At 47.5% G+C, this 19,982-nt stretch overlaps 1 protein-coding gene across 2 annotated transcripts in view; it reads right to left on the bottom strand.

The window, feature by feature from the left end:
• Positions 1–4,274: 4,274 nt before the first annotated feature.
• LOC111832746 (protein naked cuticle homolog 1-like) overlaps positions 4,275–19,982 on the bottom strand; it is a 40,910-nt gene continuing 25,202 nt past the window's right edge. For both annotated transcript variants that reach the window (XM_023790416.2, XM_023790415.2), the window contains 7 exons: positions 12,757–12,805; positions 10,449–10,552; positions 10,151–10,246; positions 8,938–9,082; positions 8,375–8,456; positions 7,313–7,440; positions 4,275–6,834 (listed from right to left, as the gene is read on the bottom strand). In XM_023790416.2, coding sequence (XP_023646184.1) covers positions 6,347–6,834; positions 7,313–7,440; positions 8,375–8,456; positions 8,938–9,082; positions 10,151–10,246; positions 10,449–10,552; positions 12,757–12,805 — 1,092 coding nt within the window. In that variant the 3' untranslated portion in view covers positions 4,275–6,346. The remainder of the gene's footprint in view (positions 6,835–7,312; positions 7,441–8,374; positions 8,457–8,937; positions 9,083–10,150; positions 10,247–10,448; positions 10,553–12,756; positions 12,806–19,982) is intronic.

The raw sequence follows: 19,982 nt of genomic DNA, 5'->3' as shown, positions 1-19,982 counted from the left end.
CTTTGTTTTGAATGTACAGCTTTACCAATTATTTTCCTCCTTGTCCCATCCATGATCTGAATCGACAGAAACCACCCCGCTTCGGGCATTAGCAACGCGCAGCAAATCTGCTTTGAAGTCCTAAGACGCTCGAGGAAAAATGATCCACTTAACTACACGTGGAAACAATGTTCAAAGCTTATAAAGAGCGCGGAACAGACACGCATTGTCACCGAATTAGCTTTTTTCCGTCTTTGCTTCTTAATTGGTAATAGAGTACCTCATATCCATATCATCCTGAGCATTTGCAATCTGCGCCATACAGAAGCCTGCGCCCCACTGCGCCCATCCACACTTCAAAGCACTTCGCCTGTCTGTCACAGACACAGCTTTAAAAAGGGGGGTGGGGGTGTCTTGCTCTACTTTTGACAACAGCAATATAAGATCCCTTTATGCCCCCCTGGAGAGAATGTCACATGACGCACAGTGTGTAGCGTGGCTCGTCGATATCAACCACATTGCTTCTCCCAGCGAAAAACAAATGTTTAAAAGGCAACTATATTAATTCTGGTCGATACAAGTCAAGTCAAGCGGGCTTTATACATCGATGTTCGTAATATTATTTCGAGCTTTATCTCTTACTAGAGAATTAAAAAGGGCATCATTTGGTCAACAGAGTTACTTAGCAGGTGGTGTCAACCTCACGTTCCGATTTAGCAGATCTTTATTCCTTGCCCGGGGGATGGGTTTGTAGTCTTGTATGTTTTGTCGTAGCCCCGGTTCTTTGACGATCCGTTTCGAGATCTCCGTCGATGTGGGAGGAGGTGAATTCTGTGTTTTAGTAGAACTGATCTCTCTATACACACCAGGCCATCGGGAAGACAGAGGGTCCATGTGCGTTTCTGGAGACCGACCACGTACACGGTCCTTTCTGAAGTCTTTTAAGGCTGGCAAATCTTGACAGGTCTGAAACCGGTGTAAATGGTTTAATCGATATTAATTTTGCAGTAATTAAAATGTAATCAGTACATACTACATTCTCATGTGCTACACTTTAAACTTACCGTTGGCAATTAGCATAAATCGATCGATAATGTTTACGTCACATGACTGCCCTGCTCGTCCTTAATCTCATATTTTGTGGGAGTTTATCGAGGCTCAAGAGCTTGACAAGGACATAGTGGAAGATACTGCACAGTGGGCACCAAGAATAGAAAATAGATTAAGTAAGGGATAATGTACAGGCAGCCGGTAGTTATCGCAGAAATAAGCCCCGACAGTGTGATCAGGACCCGACGCGAAGCGGAGGGTCTTGTATCACACTGAAGGGGCTTATTTCGCGATAACTACCGGCTGCCTGTACATTATCCCGCTTATTACACGGCTACTTGCCACATAAGGAAAATGACATGGACATGAATATGAATTTGAAACATTTTATTGGCATATTTGTTTTAAAATAACATTTTTATCTTTCCGCGAAACGATATAGTACCACGTGACTATGCGTTATTACTTTGGAGCGGTTATTATTTGAAAGTAATGAACCTGCAAATGTCTCAACTGACCAATCAGAATCAAGCATTCCAGAGAGCCGTGTAATAATATGTGATATCATGCCTACAGTTACACATGTACTCCAGGTGTGTTTACTGCTTTTGAGCGAAAGCGCCTTATGGGAAAAAACGAGGGCAGGAGAGTGTAATCAGCTACATATCTACCAACATATTCTTGTCTAGTTTCAGGAAATGCACACCTATGAACCAGACCAATGCGATAACTTCAAGTACACTGTTCCTTTATGGAATTCTGGATGGCAGTTCAGGTTTAATTCCTCAGCCAAAAGTACAATGGCTGAACCCTTCTCATGGAACTTGAACCAACAACCTTCAGGTCATTAACCACTGCACTGGCTGCTGGCATGTGAACTGAAAACAAGGGATCCCAGCACTGGCAGTGTAAATAGGGAACAGGCTTCAAAGCGGAGGCGGTTCAAAGGAGAATCGGCGACGGCTGCAGCGGAGTCCGTGCCTTCATTCCTGCACCAGACTCCAGCTGCAACGGCCAGCAGTGAGCCAGACAAAAACACTGGCCGACGCTCCCATTTGGAGTTCATCGCGGGGGTCCGTGCCAAGTCGCTGACAGATGAACACCTTAAATCCCTCTCAAATTAAACTATCATTAGGTCATTTCAAGGACACGAGACCAAATATTTGGGTGTCTAAGCACACGTGGTGGGGGTTTGCTTTGTGCAGAACACTAGAGGGCCCCAGCCTTAAGAGTCCCCCCCCGCCCCACCCCCAAAGTGTTACAGTGCAGGCTTGGAATTCCATGACATGTGATGTGAATGGGGGTGAGCTGTGGAGCCACATGTGTTTGACACGTGGAGAAACTGCAGTCAGACCCCCCCCACCTTCCCTTTCGCTCTGAAAGCTTCACACAGCTGCTCATCCCTGCCAACCAGGGGTGCCACTAGATATTCTGGGTCCCATGAAATCACATCATATTGGGCCCACATCCCAAATCAATCCCATTATGTTTTTTAGGCCCCCTGTCACTCCTCCCCTTTTGGGTACCCCTGCCCCCCAACAAACACACACACACACACAAGCATCGCATCAGCAAATTCCACATTTTCTTTCTTTTTAATTTTTATTAATGGTTGATTATTTATTTTTTTACTTTTTATTTATGATATCCCCAAGAGAGTACGAACCTGCACCGTCAGCATGGCTAACCCAGAGGGATCACCCAAACCTCTACCACAAGAGCCACCGCACCATAAATAGCGGGAGATGGGCGAGGAAATCTACATCCAACAGCAGGTCATGCTGCTTAAATGTAAAACATCTGAGGTCGTCCACATGTCTGCACCGCAGAAGATCTGATTCAGCATGACATTAGCTACACTAAGTGTGCAGCTGGGGTGGCTGATGGCTGTATGCGGCTGTGAGCGATTACATGAACCAAGCCCCCATTTGCTCATGGTTTGTCTAGCTGCTGTCTCCACCGAGTCGCCCGCTTGAAATGCCCAGCAGGATGACGGGAAGGACAGGGACATATTTGCAAGCGGCTGGGTCAACTTGCGTCAATTTTTTTTGCATGACAATGGCTTACTAGACAGCAGTCAGGCTAAGGACCATCTGATTTTTACGGCTCTACACAAGTAAAAATAGCGCTTATATTTGACTGGAGAAAAGCAGAGGTATACGTATACCATCTCATTTTTTATTTTACCCAAATTGACATAGAATTGAGAAAGCAGGGTTACTCAGTCCTTGTATCACTTGGGGTTAAGCGACTTGCCCAAGGACCTAACTGTGACATCACTCTGCCAACCACGGGATTTAAACCAGCAACCTTCAGATCACACAGAGCCACACACGGACACCTTTAAGAATGAAGTTGGGGGAATGAGTTAGGGATGAAAACCAGCAGTCCAGCTCAGGAGGGTCCAACACATCCCTAAGGCTGGTTAGTACTTCTGCGTCACGTCCAAAGCCTCCTCAAGTGGCCTAACCCTCTGTAAGCATTTATACTTCTGCACTGCTGTGTCAGTGTCGCCCTGCAATTATACTGGGTTTCAGTTTCGGCAAAACATTTTTGCTCTGTTACAGGAAATAAAACTTAGCAAGCTCTGCAATTTTAATAATTGTTCCTTTTGAAGATTCTCTAGTTTCAAGTTTGCTGCTGCTGTTTTTGCATGAGCTCTGCACATACTCTCTGAGGCAATCATAATCATTTTCATCTTTGCTGTTTAAATCACTCATAGTTGGCTTTGTGAGAAATGTATTTTGAACTCTTTTTTGCACTAGAAATATCACAATATTTATCGCAAAACAATCTCATTGCGATATCTGAAATTTTTCAATTTTGTGCAGGCCTAGTATGAATGGCTGCCACCGTGGAAAAAACAGCAGGCTAGTAACAAGGTAAACAACTTGAGCCACACTAAAATACCCCCAGCCCGAAATAAAACTACAGCAAAACATTTGCGTAGGAGGAATTGCGATGTTACCAAGTGGACCAATCGCAGCTGTTGCAATCTGTGCCGCTGCAACACGTAGTTACGTTTCTGGGGAGGTGCGCGTCGCGTCAGGCTGCGGCGTAGGGTATGTGACCACGCCGTACCTACAGCATTGATTCCACAGAAGTATGAACCAGCTGCACTGTAGCTCGGATGTTGAAAAACAAGTGCAGGACTCTTTCCATTTCAAAGTGCCACAAAGCAAGGTTTCGTTTTAATACCCGACTCCCCTCATCTTTCATCCACAGATAGGCAGAGGCATAAGAAATAGCTTTGAAGACATACATTGATCACTTTATTTATATAAATAAGCTCATTTCCTTCTAAAAGATGTGTATATCATTTTCCAATACATAAAATATTTACAATAATTCTAAAATGCACCTTTTAATATAACTTAGTGGCAACAATGGAGAGAGGCTGGGGTTTAACGTTAAATACAGAGTCATAGAAACCAGGCTGAGGGGGAATGAAGCCAAACACGAAGTCATGCTCTTTCCCTTTAAAAGGTGCTGGGACTGCACTGACATTAAACAGCCTTCATATTCACACACAGTCTCACCTGTACAAGGGAAATAGCCCGTCACTCACGGCCGTTGGCCTAAAATCAGCCAACCCATGGGAGTTTTACTTACACAAAAATGTTCTAAGGGCGGAGTGAAAAATGATTGTTTCAGAGAGATGATCAATCAGATTGTAAAAGAGGTGGGTCCAGGCAACTAGAGGAGGCGGGACCAACCAATCAGATCTTGGTCCAACCTCCTCTAGTTCCTTGAACTCACCTCCTCTACAATCTGATTGGCTCTCTGAACCAATCATTTTTCGTTCTGCCCTCAGAACATTTTGTGTAAGTAGGACTCCCACAAGCAATGGGGCATGGCAGGAGGACGGCATGCTACACTCCCGTCCAAACAGCGTCTCGTCATAGCGACTCACTGACAGGCGGGATGTGGAAACGGCCCATCTGGTCGTACTACACCCTCGCTAATGCATGGTTCCAAAGTCACTTCAAGACGGTCTTTGAAGCGTTTCACGGGTCTAAGATTAAGGTGAAAGGAGTAACCTCTCCAATAAAAACTGTGGGTAAACATGAAGCCAAGTGGCTGTGGAGTGGGATGCGGTTAATGACTGCTATGACGATTGGGGTCAGCTTCACGTAGAGCAGAGGTCCCACAGCCCACCCACAGAACTTTACTAGACACTACTAGACCAACCACAGTGCTGGCAAGGCCTACTAGAACACAGCCAATCTATCCAGCTTTGAAAACCATTAGTGATCTTTGAAGGAACCAGTCTCCACGTAGCAACGCTGATATAGACAGGTGTTTACAAAACACTGGACAGCCAAGGGACCAAAGAAACCTTCACTGGATTAAAGTTTGAGTCATTACCTGCCACTAGGGGCTCCAACTTGCCTGTTTGTACTGATGACCTTCCTACAGACCTCAACCTGATATATAATGGTCCCCCATGTGATCCAGATGATTTTCATTTCAACGGTAAGTGGTCTTAGATGGACAATTAGCCTTAAGAAGGAAGGGGTGGGGGGGAAAGCAGGAGTTGTACTGTAGCGATAAAACCATGTGGCATCAGCAATACTTGTTGGAAAATATTTGAAAGATTTACATACAAAAATGTGTAGGAAATATCAGGGCTACACAAGGGGGACTCCCCCTCCCCCCACGTGGCATATTAAAAACATTACTGAAAACAACATCTGAATAACATTCATAGCAATAATCATAATACTAGAGGTAGCAGCTGTTCAGGGTCTTTAATTCTCAGTTCTTAAAAAAAAAAAAAAAAAATTATAAAATCTTCAAAAGTATCTTCAGCTCCAGGGATGAGTGGGATTCTGATCCAGGGACCGAACGGAAACGCATTTTAAAAGCGACTCTACCAGAAGTGCTTTTGAAAAACAGTCACGGGGCAGTAGAGCAGATGGGTTCCCCGTGATCTGCAGGCAGCCACAGTGATTCCCACAAACCCATGTTCCTTCATATGCAATGTCTGGTTGACCATTGCTCTGCCCCTCGGTCCTGTCCCTCAAACCTCTTAAGAGGAGTGACGAAGAGTGGTAGAGGAAGTTCAATCCAACCATGTATGCAAACTGCAAATACAACAATCAATAAAATCGATGAGAGCAGCAAAGCTCCTTTAAGACTCGTTTCCCCCTCCCCTAACCCCACCAACCACACCTCCCAATTCACACACACGGTGCCAGTCGGCAAGGCTCCGCACCCTCAGTGCTAAGGGAGCCTCCAGGCTCAGCAATGGCCTTCACAGAGCTCTGGTGACGTAACTACATTGTGGGCGGGGCCAGTGAAGAGGAGGGGGGGTTCAAGACTGGTAGAAGTGGTGGTAGTGGTGATGGTGCTCATGGTGATGATGGTGCTGGTGCCGTTGGACCACCGGACCCAGGCCACCCTCGTACAAAACCAAGCTAGGCAGCTCCCGCTCTTGCCCCCTCTCTGTCACGGGGCCCATCATGCGGGGGTTTTGCTGGCCGTCTTTAGCACGCTGCTTGTGCCTCCTGTAGGGCCCAACATGACCAGGCAGCGCCGGTGGCGGGGGCGCGGTTCGGCTCTTGAGTGCCCGGGTCCTGGCCAACTGGGCCACTACCTGGGGGTGCCCGGAGATTTTGGGGGAGCGCAGAGCGTGGCGGCCCCAGTCCTCGTCCCGAGCCCGCAAGCAGGACGCCTCCACCTGCACAGTGTGCAGGCGCCGGTGATGTGGGTGACCGGGTCCATTCTCTGGCTCATGGGAGCGGGACCGCGACTGATTCGTGGGCCGGATGTGAGGCTCAGCTTTTCCTGGGTCTGTGGTACCTGCGTTCAGGGAAGGTGTACTTCAGCTCCAAAGGACGGGGTGATCCAGCATTCACCTGAACACCCCACTCACACGGACAGCCAGAGTTGGGTAATTCAGGTCCAGAGAGTAAAAGTCCAGACCGGGATTTTGTTTCAACCAACCAGTTGAATACTCTGTGACCGACTCTTTATGCTCAACTGGTTGGTTGAAACAAAATCCCAGTCTGGACTTTTACTCTTCAGACCTGAATTACCCAACTCTGTGGACAGCTGTGTTAGTCTTTGAGCATCTTAAAGCAGATAAAGTAACTTGGTAATTATAATCGTCATACTTTACACTGGATATCTGAGGGAGGAATTCCAAGTTTCTTCAAAGATACTTGGATACTAGTACATTTCTTTAATAACTACGCCATCTTCTGACTTGCGGGCTCAATTACTGTCAGCAATACAATGCAGAAGGTCTGACTGGAATTATGACACTGGGAGAACCCACCTGACCCAAAGCGTGATGTATAGTTCTCAATCCCAGCTAGGTCTAAGTAGTGGTTCCTACGCTCCAGGTTCTCATCTACGCAGTGCCTCTGGCAGCTCGGCTGGGTGGGCTGTTCACCATGGTGACGCCTGGAGATCAGGATGAGAGAGATGGAGTTCAGCTTCTGTCAGAGGGAGAGAACCCTGTCCTTAAGCCAAGCTTTCCCAGAATGCATTGGGGGATGACTGCCCACGCAAACTATATCCACACCGCTCTGGTTTGGAAGAGTCACAACAAACACTAATCATAAAAATAAATACTGCAATGTCAGGATTAAGTGTTGGATTGGATCAGAGCCTGTACATTTTTTGTAGCCAGCTTCATGTGACCTAGTTTGACATTTTGGCATGCTCATTAATGATTTCAATCCCTAGTGCGTGAATTAAACCGAGAAATCTGCTTGGAATCTCCAGACGTCTGAACTCCAGATCACATGTGGGATTCCGTTACAACTCTCTCTGCACGAGAACACTTGCGTTTGTCTCCTGGCGTATTCGAACGATCTCGTCATGCTCGTGGTCATGTAGACGTGCAGCCAGATGTAAAAGTGAGTTCATGAGTCCAACTGGAATAGTCTAATGAATGATTAGATATGTGGGTGGGATCTGAATGGATTTTTCAGGCCTGTTGTGTAAACACGGCCTTAGCGTGGTGTGCAAACCGTGGTTAAAAGGTCACTCTGATGCTCCACAATGTTCCCGTTCCTCCATTATTAAAATCTGCATAGTCCATGAATCCGTCTATGAGGCGTTTACCCATGATATTTCAATCAAAAATTTCAATTAAATTCTACAGCAATAGCTTTATATGTAGTAAGCTTGCTGGTTCTCAGTGCCGTTTTCTGATGGCTTCATTGGCCAAATTTGATTAATCTGCATTATTAAGAGCAGAAAATGGTATTTTCTGAATTTGAAAATCCCCTATCAAAAAGGGGGCAAAGGGTAATTAAATGTCCTGAGCAGACACACCCTGTGCCAGCCTTGAAGTACACGTGCTGCGATTTCAGAACCCAGCAATCCATACCTGATAAGAGCCCGGGACTTCTTGTCAGAACTTTTGGGATCTTCGATCCACTTGTCAGCCTTTTGCCTCAAATGGGGATGGTCTGGAAAAGGGGGGGGGGGGGGGGGCGTTATCAAAGGGAGCCACATTAAACAGGCTCCTGCACACCAACGTAGGCCCTGCATCTCGCCGAAGAAAGATACCTTTGTTCTAAGCTTTGGCTTTGAAGATTTAGCAGAGGGAGAGAGCGAGAGCCCATGCAAGGCAGTGAGTGAATGTGTGTGTATGTGAGAGAAAGAGAATTGGGGGGGGGGGGGAGAAAACAAATGCTTCATTTATTATATTCTCAGCCCCGGGGCACAGACGCGGCAGACCCCGTAAAAACAGCAGCCGTCGCTGACGAGCAGGAGAAAAGGCCGCCCGCGTTCACAGGAGGCTGCTGGGAATTAGGGTAATAACGCCCCCTGCGAGGGTAAAGCATAAGGCGTTTTACCAACTGTCAGACTGTCCGGGCTACAACGTCAAAGCTTTCGCCATCCAGCCAGGTGGAGTCATTCGAGCTCCCCAGTCTGTCTGTCACTCACCTGCTGGGGTCTGAGCGGGCCCCTTCCATCGGCTGGAGTCAGGGGCCACAGACAGCTTGACCCGAAGGGTCTTACTGGTGCTGGGGGAGTGGTTCACGGACGCGTCCACCACCTCGTAGATGGTGTGCAGCAGGCTTGTGATGTCCTGCAAGGCCAAGGAAGGCTAGATGAACAGGAAATAACTACAGCAAGTAGAGACGAACACACCAGTGTGTTGACCTCTTAAGGCCACTGGCTCTAGGCTGCCTCATGTTCTCAGTCTTTACAGGACCTCCTATAGCAAGTCCATACAATTCCATGAAATCAGTCAAAAGTTTTTTTTATTCTTGTTAAGGATTGGAAAGTTGAGTGAACAATTATAAATGAAAATATAAGACAAATGAAACAAGTTTCCTTTATAACATGGAGAGAGTGTGTAACAGTTAATGTCTGACATCCTGTTACCTGGTTGTGTGGTGATGGCAGTCAAATTCTAGGCTGTCCTTTAACTTTAAATGTACTAGTTAACCGTTTCATCCCATAAAACAGAGCAGTATTTAATGTCCCTTGTAGAAAGAATGCCTCGAATTTTCTCTGCTGTTAAAACCGCTAGCGGAGGCTACTTTGATTAGCATTTTCTTGCTAATCAAGGTACTCAAATGGTGAACATACTGTAAATTTGTTAGCAAAGTATATTGAGTGATGTGTATACACACACACACACACACACACACACACACACACAGTTTGGCAATAAGTAGAGAGAAGATGGGGGGGGGGCACCCATCTCATGCTGGGAGGCTGGGGGCTATGCCTAACCGGCTGGAGATCGAGGATTCAGTCGATCGGACACAGAGGAGAGGCTGTTTTGATTGGAGCCTTAGATCTTTACTGTTCAGGACTGGGCCGACTAGGGAGGAAAGGATGAAGCTGGAGTGGCGCCGTTCCATTTAACGCCAAAGAGATGGGGATTGTTTTTGGCAGGATACGCCGAGCTGCCAGTGTCTTTCCAGGAAAGGAGTGTAGAAGGTGTGTGTGTGTGTTCGTGTGTGCGTATGTGTGTTCGTGTGTGTGTGTGTTCGTGTGTGCGTGTTCGTGTGTGTGTGTGCGTGTGTGCGTGCGTGTGTGTGTTCGTGTGTGCGTGTGTGTGTGTGTGCGTTCGTGTGTGCGTGTGTGTGTTCGTGTGTGCGCGTATGCACGCACCCTTTTGGAATCAGTGGCGAGTAACTCCTACCTCTCTTGTGACCTTGCCATTGTTGTCGAAGTCATACAGTGTGAAGGTCCACTCCTGACGATCGTCTTCCTCCACAGAGACGGCGCATTCCAGCTCCTGGTCAGAGGGCAGACACACACAGCACAGGGGGGTGGGCTTTAGGCGGATTTGGTCCCTAACAATGTTGAAGCCAAACCTATGCCCTCGAGCCTTGGGAACGTGCCAATAGAAAATGGCTAACAGGAAATGGTCATTCAAGACATTAGAGGCAGCGGTACACCGAACAGTCCCAGCCCCCCAGGGTCGGTTTGACACTCACCTCAAACTTCAGCGGTTTCTGAACACCTCTGGTATCTGCACCATCCCGCACATGTGCCTTGTCCTCGCCGTAGCACCTGTCCGTCTTCTCGGGGGGCAGGTCCACTGAAGGAAGTGGTGAGGGGGGGGGACACAACAAGGAGGCTTTAATCAAGGTGGGGGGGGGAAGGGGAATGGATGTGACGGATGTGACTGATGCACTGATTCTGCTCTTTGAAGACTTTGGATTGCAGCTGGGGTGGGGGGGGGGGGGGTTTGGATTTTTCTATGAATGTTAGAAAAATTTGTAGGGGGGGGGAAAAAAAGTTTAAGCAGGACTAGGGGAACAATTCATTCAAATAGGGTTGAGCCCCACCCCTCAGGGGACATTTTATAAAAAAAAAAAAAAAGCGAGAGAACGCAGGTCCATCTGGAGGGGATGGGTTCAAAAGCAACGCTGGAGCAGAAAGCACATCAAAGGGCATGAATCCAGCCTGTGTTAGCATCGACGCCCCAGCTGTGCTTGAGATAAGGAGACATGCTGGACATGGGGGGAGGGGGAGAGCGTCACTGCAAGGCCCAGTTTGGAGGGCGCCCTCTATAGGCAGCTGACCATGTGACCTCAGTCAAGGTTACCCAACTGCGGTTAAACAAGGGTCCTGTTTTAGCTCCACCCATTCATAAAAACATCCTCTGCAAGCAGTTAGCCATTGGTTACTTCCAATTTTACACTGTGACAGCCATATAAACGAACAGTTGTTGTGTTCAATTCACTTGAGGACAGCAGAAATTGAGGAGGGGGGGGGGGGGTGGAACCACACACACACAAACATACACACACACACACACACACAAAATGGAATTTCCTGTAATCCAAACCATTGTCATCCGACCCAAAGGCAGCGTGATGTGCTTGTTTACGCCTCTGTCCATCAGATGCGAAACACAGATGTTAAATGCCACGGATTCGCATCGCTCCTGAACAGCTACAAATCTGGCCCTCCCATAGGTGCGGGGTGACACATTAAATGCTTTCCATCTCGCCGCCGCACTTTGAAGTTCCACACTGCGGCTCCAAAACGCTTTTTGGAAGAGGATCAGACGGCTTTAAAAACAGAATTACTAATTAATTAAGCAAAGTTAAATTTTAAACACTTTGTTGTGCTCGCCAAAAGGCCAAAACACTGTGTCCCCCTTCTCTACAACCTCCCCCCTTCCTGTTCCCAATAGATCAAAGAGAATCTGTCCCTTCCTCTCCGCTGGAAATGGGGGCCCCCTGCATTCTTTTTTCTAATCTTGGGGAGAAGCACACAGACTGGACCTCGACCGGCCTCTCGACTGTCAGAGCCAATCACGGAGGCCATCCGCGCGCCTGATCCGTACAGAAGCAGAGAAGGACCTTTGATCTGCCTGAGTTTGTGCATCTTGAGAAGCAGATTGACCAAACGGCATTACCCGCACCCGTCACATTCCGCCGGGGAACCCGCACCCGTCACACCCGCGGGGGTTAACGGGAAGATGCGCGTCCCATTGCTTTGCCTTCGGAGCCTTTGTCTATTTTCTCCTTGGCTATTTTGCTGGTCCATCTCCCCATATCACAACCCACCAGTTTCTCAGAGCTGCAGGTTCAAGCTGGAACTCAATACACACACACACACACACACACACACACACACACCTACCTACCTGCTACCACGGCCTGCACTCTCATCTGGGGGACAGCTACCCCCCTAACTCACAGGTCAGCCTCCCCCACTCCTCAGTCCCAGCCACCCAACCCCCCCACCCACACCGGGAGACACAGATGCACTCGATCTTTCCGCTTCTCTAGCTGAAAGGCCTTTCATGAACATGCCAAGTCTGTTGCTTGTGGGTAACAAAGGGTGTCTGTCTGGCTACGGAGCCCACAGGTCACCTGGCAGGCATGAACTGTCTGGGACGGCCGAGCAGCACCAGGGGGGGTATATGGGTGGGGCCAAAGGTGCCCTCTCCCCATCCGAAAGCCAACTGGGCCCCAGAGAGCCGCCTCACCTGTCACTCCCCAATTCAAAACATATCATTCACCAATTATAAGGTTGGCCCTTCTATATGAATTATGCCCCCACCTTAGTAATAAAACAACAAAAACAACAACAATAAAAAAATGGTAGAATCACCCCTGTCCATCCCCATTTTTTCCCCAGAGGCTATAAATTTTTTGTTACGATTGATTAAGTTCCATTTCAACTGTGGCGTCTGGTGCAGGTTCAACACAGGTAAGAGACAGAGGGGAGGAATGAGCAAGTTTATGGGAGCAACAATGAAACAGCATCGGGGTGGAAGGATCCTACCTTCTAGGCGATAATGTTGGTCTATGATCCCATCCTTGCACAGTTCATCCTACAGGGAGGAAACAGATGAGGGTCAAACAGCCGGCACAAAATAAAAGCAGAGGATCACACAGCTTAATACACCAACGTACAAAAAAATAAGCAGTTCAGGTTCATTAGCTTGCTGTAAGGTTCAACTTCAAAGCCCCACCCTCAAGTCAGGCTCCTTAACTAGTGAGGTTGTGTGTTTACCAAAAAGGTACAAGTACAATCACTTAAAGCCATCACACAAAGAATAAAAACACGAATCCATAGGAGACACCGTAGGCTCGCTCTTAAACCAGAGACATGCTGGGAAAAGGGGCAGCAAGTGCATTTCTGTGCCATGTCTGTTGTCACAGCCATCTGCTGGCATCAGGGTGGGAGTCTTTCAGTGGACGGTTGGCCGCCCTCAGGCAGCACATGCTACAGCAGGGTTGCCCAGTTCCAGTCCTGGAGGGCTAGTTTGCAACACAGTTTGCAGATTCCCCGGCTCAGACGCACCTACTAAACCTGGTAAATAGCAGGTTGAGAGCAGATCCTGGATCAGATATCAGCTGTGGAGTTTCACCGCATTCGATCCACAGTGAAATCTTCCTCTGTCCTCTCCAAGCACTGCCTTCACACAGATACTGGAATTCGGCTCGGAGTGTCACTCCCCCCACGCTCGCAGCACACCATTTCAGAGACCGACTGGCCTATAATTTTCCCCACTCCATCCTGGACATAACATCAGAATCCCAGTTCTCTCAAAGTACGCTTCCTGCGCCGGAAACAAGGCACCCACGCAAGCCTCTGTGGTAACACAGTTACAAAACACAGCTTCTTCCCATGTCATGTACAGTTTAAGCAGCAGCCAGGTGTCACTGTGTGAAAGGTACTGTAGCTCCTCCGCAAAGATCCAAAGTAAAACTTTACAGCATCACCATTCTCCAGAACAGACAGCCGGGTGGCCGCACAGAGTCTGACTGGGAAACTCCAAGCCAGTACATTTGCATGCACACTCACTAGATGGACACCGACAGGATTCATGGTCAATAAAACATTAGATCATTTCTTTTTGTGACAATTATCCACAAAGTGTGCAGCTTTTGTCACTGCAGTATATTGTCTGCTTTTCAGGTGGTTGTTTCTAACACGCGCTCTCTGTCCGCTGGTGGGAGTGTGCTCACCTGTGTGTGCGCACGTGTTTGTGCACGTGCATCGGGGCGGAACTCCGCCATGCGCGATACAGAGAGCAGACTCAGCAGAGGAGAATTGTGAACGCGTGACCGTGTAGAGACAAAAATGACAAGCTGTTGTGTAAGTAAGACAAATAACATAAGGCTATTTAGTTTGTTTAATAAAAGGACAATGCATAGATCTGTTCTATAGGAAAGGTAACTTTAAATGCCTTCTGTTGTGATCTGGCGCTATTTAGAAAATAAAATGAAATAAAATTAACTTGACCTTCAAGGGGGGGCGGGGCGCCCCCCTAATATAATGGTAGAGGAAACACTGGGCTATATATCAATTCCCCTCCCATGCATGTATACTGGGACAAGGACAGCAATCTGATTAAATGGATCAGTCAAGCTATAACCACAGCTCAGCTTAGCTGTGCATGTAAACATACTGACTGTACATGAAGGGAAGAAATCAAGCTATTAAAAGAGGGAATTACTCACGATCACCAACCAGCCCCACACTGGAGCCAACTATTATCTTTAAATCTCTCTCTCGCTCCCTTCCACACACACACACACACACACACACACCTTTGCGGGGACCATCCCCTACCATGAACCATAAGTAACCAAACAAAATACAGGACCTTTGACATTTTTAGTTTTTTTATTGTCGAAAAAGTTCCCCCCACAACATCAAAATACGCATCACACCACATCACACCCCCCACACGCAGAAAGATGCTCAAACCTGAGGCGAGTCCAGTGCTTCTTGCTCGTTAGCACCATCATTACAGCCACAGGAGAGAGTTTGACAGAACTCCATAATCGCAATGCAAAGATTGATTTATTAGGGGGGACAAATTAAGCGAAATGAAATATTGGGGCACACATCTCCCCCAGTTCCTATGTCCTTGGGGCACACATCTCCCCCAGTTCCTATGTCCTTGGGGCACACATCTCCCCCAGTTCCTATGTCCTTGGGGCACACATCTCCCCCAGTTCCTATGTCCTTGGGGCACACATCTCCCCCAGTTCCTATGTCCTTGGGGCACACATCTCCCCCAGTTCCTATGTCCTTGGGGCACACATCTCCCCCAGTTCCTATGTCCTTGGGGCACACATCTCCCCCAGTTCCTATGTCCTTGGGGCACACATCTCCCCCAGTTCCTATGTCCTTGGGGCACACATCTCCCCCAGTTCCTATGTCCTTGGGGCACACATCTCCCCCAGTTCCTATGTCCTTGGGGCACACATCTCCCCCAGTTCCTATGTCCTTGACCATCATGGCAACAACCAACTTTTCAGGATTTGTCAGCCAGCTAATAGCCACCCACACTCCTGCAGGTGTCACTGTGTGGTTTATCCTGAGATGGGGAGATGTTTACTCACGTTGGGATGGGGGGGGGGGGGGGGGGGTACACGACTGGATCATGGAAAGACAGAAAACAGAGCAGGCTCTAACGCTGTCGGCATTTTCCAGGAGGCCGAATAGCAAAACAAGCGACATCCAATCGAGTCGCGTTCCACAGAGGGCCGAACCGAAATCAAGAGAGAGATCGGAAATGAGGACAGATGAATCCTCCCAGATGTACAGGAGTCACGGTCCGCTCTCCTCCTCCCTCCGCTCCCCCGTCCACCTCCAGATGGGAGGTCCCACCAAGCGAGGGTCTTCTTGGCATGTAGGAACCTTATCAGAGAGTTAGTTTAACTCTGCCTGCACTGAAGCACGGCTACAAAAAATGGAGGGGGGGGGTATTTGTGGAGATCCGGATTCAGTGTGGCGGTCATCCATGCAGAGCCATCAGTGAAATTACAGAAGGGCAGAGACGTGTGTGAATGCGGCGCCGCACCATCTGCGCGAGCATGTGGGGGAATGCCAACCCAGGGTGGGGGCATGCGGGCCGCAGCCTCGCCGAAACCCCACACTGCAACACCCCAGATCAGCATGACAAGCACCCAATCAGCACTTTCTGCTTACGGGAAGCCATCTTTCTTTCTGCGGGCTGTGCAGGAAGGACGCCGGAGAAAGGAAGGAGAAACGAAGAAAACGCTGCACATTATACAAACTCAATACATCCATAGTATGAGCACGTTTGCCTTTGCGAAAGGGCTGTCAAGTGCTGCACAACAGATGTGAAGATGTGATGGTAGATCCTGCCTCCTATGAATGTTTGCTTGATGTATGTATGTTTGATGCATGTTAGAACTGTTGGTGTGACTGGTTAAATTTCTGTTTAGTTCCTGTTTTTTTTTTTTTATTTTTTTTTTAACTCTCATCACTGGGACTGGATTTGCCAGATACCACACTGGCTGTTTGTCCCTTGAATGGCACGTCACACGTCCTGTCTGATGAGTTTATCCCCGTCATGCTCCTTGATATGATATTTAGTCGTTATGTAACCGTCAAGTGTCATGATTGTCCTGAAAACCTTAATACCAAAAAGAGTGGTGCTGAAAAGCATTGTGGGAGATTTTCATGTGTGAGGAAAATGTAACTGGGAAACCTAATGACTGCTTGCAATAAAACCTCGTCCAAGCCCCCCCCCAAAAAAAAAAAAAAAAAAAAAAAAAAACACCCAAACCCGCAATTAAAATTCCTCTCGTCTTCCAGAAGTGTGTCTGGGTCCAGAAATGTAGAGGACAAGTAGAGGTCTGGTTACCACATGCACGCACACAAAAGCGCACACATGCAAAGAGGAAGGAGTGGAATGCGGTTACTGGTTGACTTCCACCATCTATATTATCAGTATGAACATTGGCTCCAAGCTAACAGTTATTGTAGTTGTCCATCTTCTCTTCAGATCTCACCAGGCTTGGGCAAATTCCCCCAACAGGTTTTGGTGGCCAAATTTACTTCTACTGTCCCATTGACAAAACAGTATAAATCCTAAGAACTTCAAGCGGCATTTTGTCTAAGGACAGCGATTCTCAACCCATAGGTTATGACCCAAATTTGGATCGAGGCAAGTTCTGAATGGGCCACAAGGCAGAGTTGCAAATGTAAGCAATTTAAATACAGCAAGCTCCTATGCTGATCCACGATCAGATTTCCCAGCCCAATTGTAGAATTAACCCAAATAAACAGGTCTTGGGTCTCTGCAAATGCCAAGAACAAAACTAGTGAACATTCAACCAATCCAAGAAGCCAAACCACACATGCTCAAGTTAAAATTCATTGGCACGTCCAATCAGATTTGTGTGATAGGCATTGATTAGCGTAAATTACAGAGTGCACTGCGCACTTGATCATAGTGTTAATTTAAACCTATACTTGATATAGGGTCCTGACTGAGCTGGCATGGTGCAAAAAAGAGAACCATTAGTCTACAGCAAGGTAAACTTTTTCGAAAGTTCAAAGCAGCAATGAAATTTGAATGAAAGGTCATATTGCCGGCTCGACATTCGACCCCAATGACCCAAAAGGAAAAATAGAGTAACCCTGTGCATTTTTGAGCTGGAGAATGAAAAGCAAACGTTTTCAAACTCCATGCTAGTTTACATTGTGGTTTATATATCGGTGTATCACTCCCATGATGGAAAACGCAGGAGAGAAACGTGCATCTGCTGCTTTCCATCTGAAGTCTAAATATAAAGCTATAAAACCTTCTTCAAAACCTCAGATCATGGCTGTTTCTAATGTATATAGAGATTAGATGAATGTGCAACTCTTTGGCAGATAGAAAACGTGAGACAGAAGGTCCTTGCCAGGAGGACAGACTGGTCCTAAGGCGTCTAACGACAGGCCCAGATCAGAGATATAACAGCAGGCCCGTCAGAGGGTTTAAAGTCTAGTCAGAACTTAGGAGCCACAAGCAGATCAGCCCCACCGGTCCTCCAACACAACCAAGTGAACTTCCAAAACATTTCCGCCCGCCCGCGATGTTATCCACGCTTTCCCGCTCGCTACATGAGGCAGGTGCTTCCACAGCGCGGCTGCACCCTCCCCGAAGGCTCGCCAGGTGAAACGAGAGACACAGGCACCACAAAAGGAAGAGAAGAGCTACTGATGTCAGAATTCTGCACACTTTTCATGTTTAAAACTGGAGGGAGGGGGGGGGAATGAATAAAATAGGGGGTCCTGCTGTAAGGGGAAAGATATGAAGTTTCAGCGTCGCTGGCAGCTCCCCTGCATGGTAAAGAGCTGTTCATACACAAACGAGCAACTTCAACATCAGTGAGCGCTTCTAAACAAATAAAGTAAATAAAAATCCAAGCGGGAACCAGAGCATAAAGTTGTACGCTTTCAGCAGATGCTGAAGTTTCTTCAGTGCATGGGGGATCTGAATGCTACGCCTAGTGCGCGTTAAAACTCTAAAAACTCCTCCAGAATGATATTTCCAAAGCTATGAATTGCATAGCACCGTATAGCTATTTCCACAACGATAATGTGAGGAGTAAGGTAGCATTTAAGTATTAATTTAAGAGTTCCTAAGCTTAATTGTTTGGTTTCACTCCTAGCAATAGTAATATCCCAGAAGTGCATGAATCCCAAGCTAGTCAATCATCTGTCGTTCTGTTGGTCTACAAACCCAGACCAGCATGTACAGAAGAATGTTAAATGAAGCTCCACCCAGCTGAATTCACCACAAGTCGATAGACACCTGAAATTTGAAGGTGGTCATTTTCTGAACTGACACAGAGTCAGCAACTAAATCCAACAGCTAAAAATTGATAGGGCTTGGAGCAATTTAAGGGTCTCACTGGAACCAACTTGTATTTAAGCCATATAAACAAAACAAAAACATCAGACACGTTCCACATCCAAGTCACCAAGGGACATAAAAATAAAAAAAACAAAAACATGTTATCCCCCCAAAAGGACGGCCTCACGCATCCAATATGACTACAGCTCCCAGACAGTCAGCACAAAACAACCCGGAATGCTGACTGCGTTTCCCATCCCTTGTTTTTCATTGGTTTATCACCCACGTTGGCTGGAAATCTCACCCTATGCCAAACAGCCCTTTGAGCTTAAATTCCTCCAATCCCATGAAGATTTATTTGGATTATAATTGGCTGAATTCAAAGTGCAAGTCAAGCCAGGATACACCTGAAAGGTTTTTTACAAACCAGACATGGAGAACCCTGGTTATGGTACAACGTCTCATTCAGTTCAAGGTTCCAACAGAGCAGAGCAGAAACAGAGGCATGCTAAGGAACCTAAACTGTTGTTTAAACGTCATGTATAGCAAATCAGCAATAAGCCTAGTCATTAAGAAACAGAACCAATGACCCATAGTGTGCCAGCCATGGGTGGGGCCTTACAGAGGACACTCAGTCTATATAATCCGCTTTTGTTTTTGCTAAATAACTCGTTCTGTTAAACAGCCTGGCGCCGTCGACTGACTTAATGATCATTTGTCCAGACAAAGCACTAGCATTTAGTTGAAAACAGCTTCAAACCCAGCAAAAGTAGGTCTCCCTCTCCGCCCTACACGATGACACCCTACAGAATGCTGAGCCCTTCAGAGACTCATTTGCAGCTTGATAGTCGGCTTCATGTTCCATAGTGAGGTAACGCTGGGCATTCCTCGGGGCCAGGGTCGAGGCTGGCGGGCACGGAACGGGCAGGTGGCAGCCCCGACTGCCACTTTCCCCTAAAAGCGCCGCGTTGGCGGCTGGGTGAAATGGACGCCGTGGAATTTTCGGCTGCCGCATGACTGAACATCTTCTGCAGACTCGGTGGCTCCACTCCCAAAGACCGCCCACTCGCCTTCAACTCCGGACCTCAAATTAGAGCAGACTTCAGTGGCCTTCGAATCAGGGCCTGTGGAGGCGACCGTATCATTAGGGAATCCGCGGTGTCGGGAGCCACATAATTTCTCCTCCTTCGGCTCCTCCTAACCAACACACACGCGTGTCCTCATCCGCAGCTCCCTCAGGCCACCGGCACGGGATTCCAGCAGGAGGTGAAGACGGCAGGCTCTCTAAGCCAGGACCGTTCACATTAGAGCAATGACTAAATGCCCTAATGTCAAGACATACTGTTCATGGACGAGACAAAAGTATTAGTGTGGTCATTTTTATATTATAAATATT

Source organism: Paramormyrops kingsleyae, chromosome 11 (assembly GCF_048594095.1).
Source record: "Paramormyrops kingsleyae isolate MSU_618 chromosome 11, PKINGS_0.4, whole genome shotgun sequence".
NCBI classification, from domain to species: Eukaryota; Metazoa; Chordata; class Actinopteri; order Osteoglossiformes; family Mormyridae; genus Paramormyrops; species Paramormyrops kingsleyae.
The sequence above is the reverse complement of the archived record's forward strand: the minus strand, read 5'-3'. Positions and strand labels throughout refer to the sequence as shown.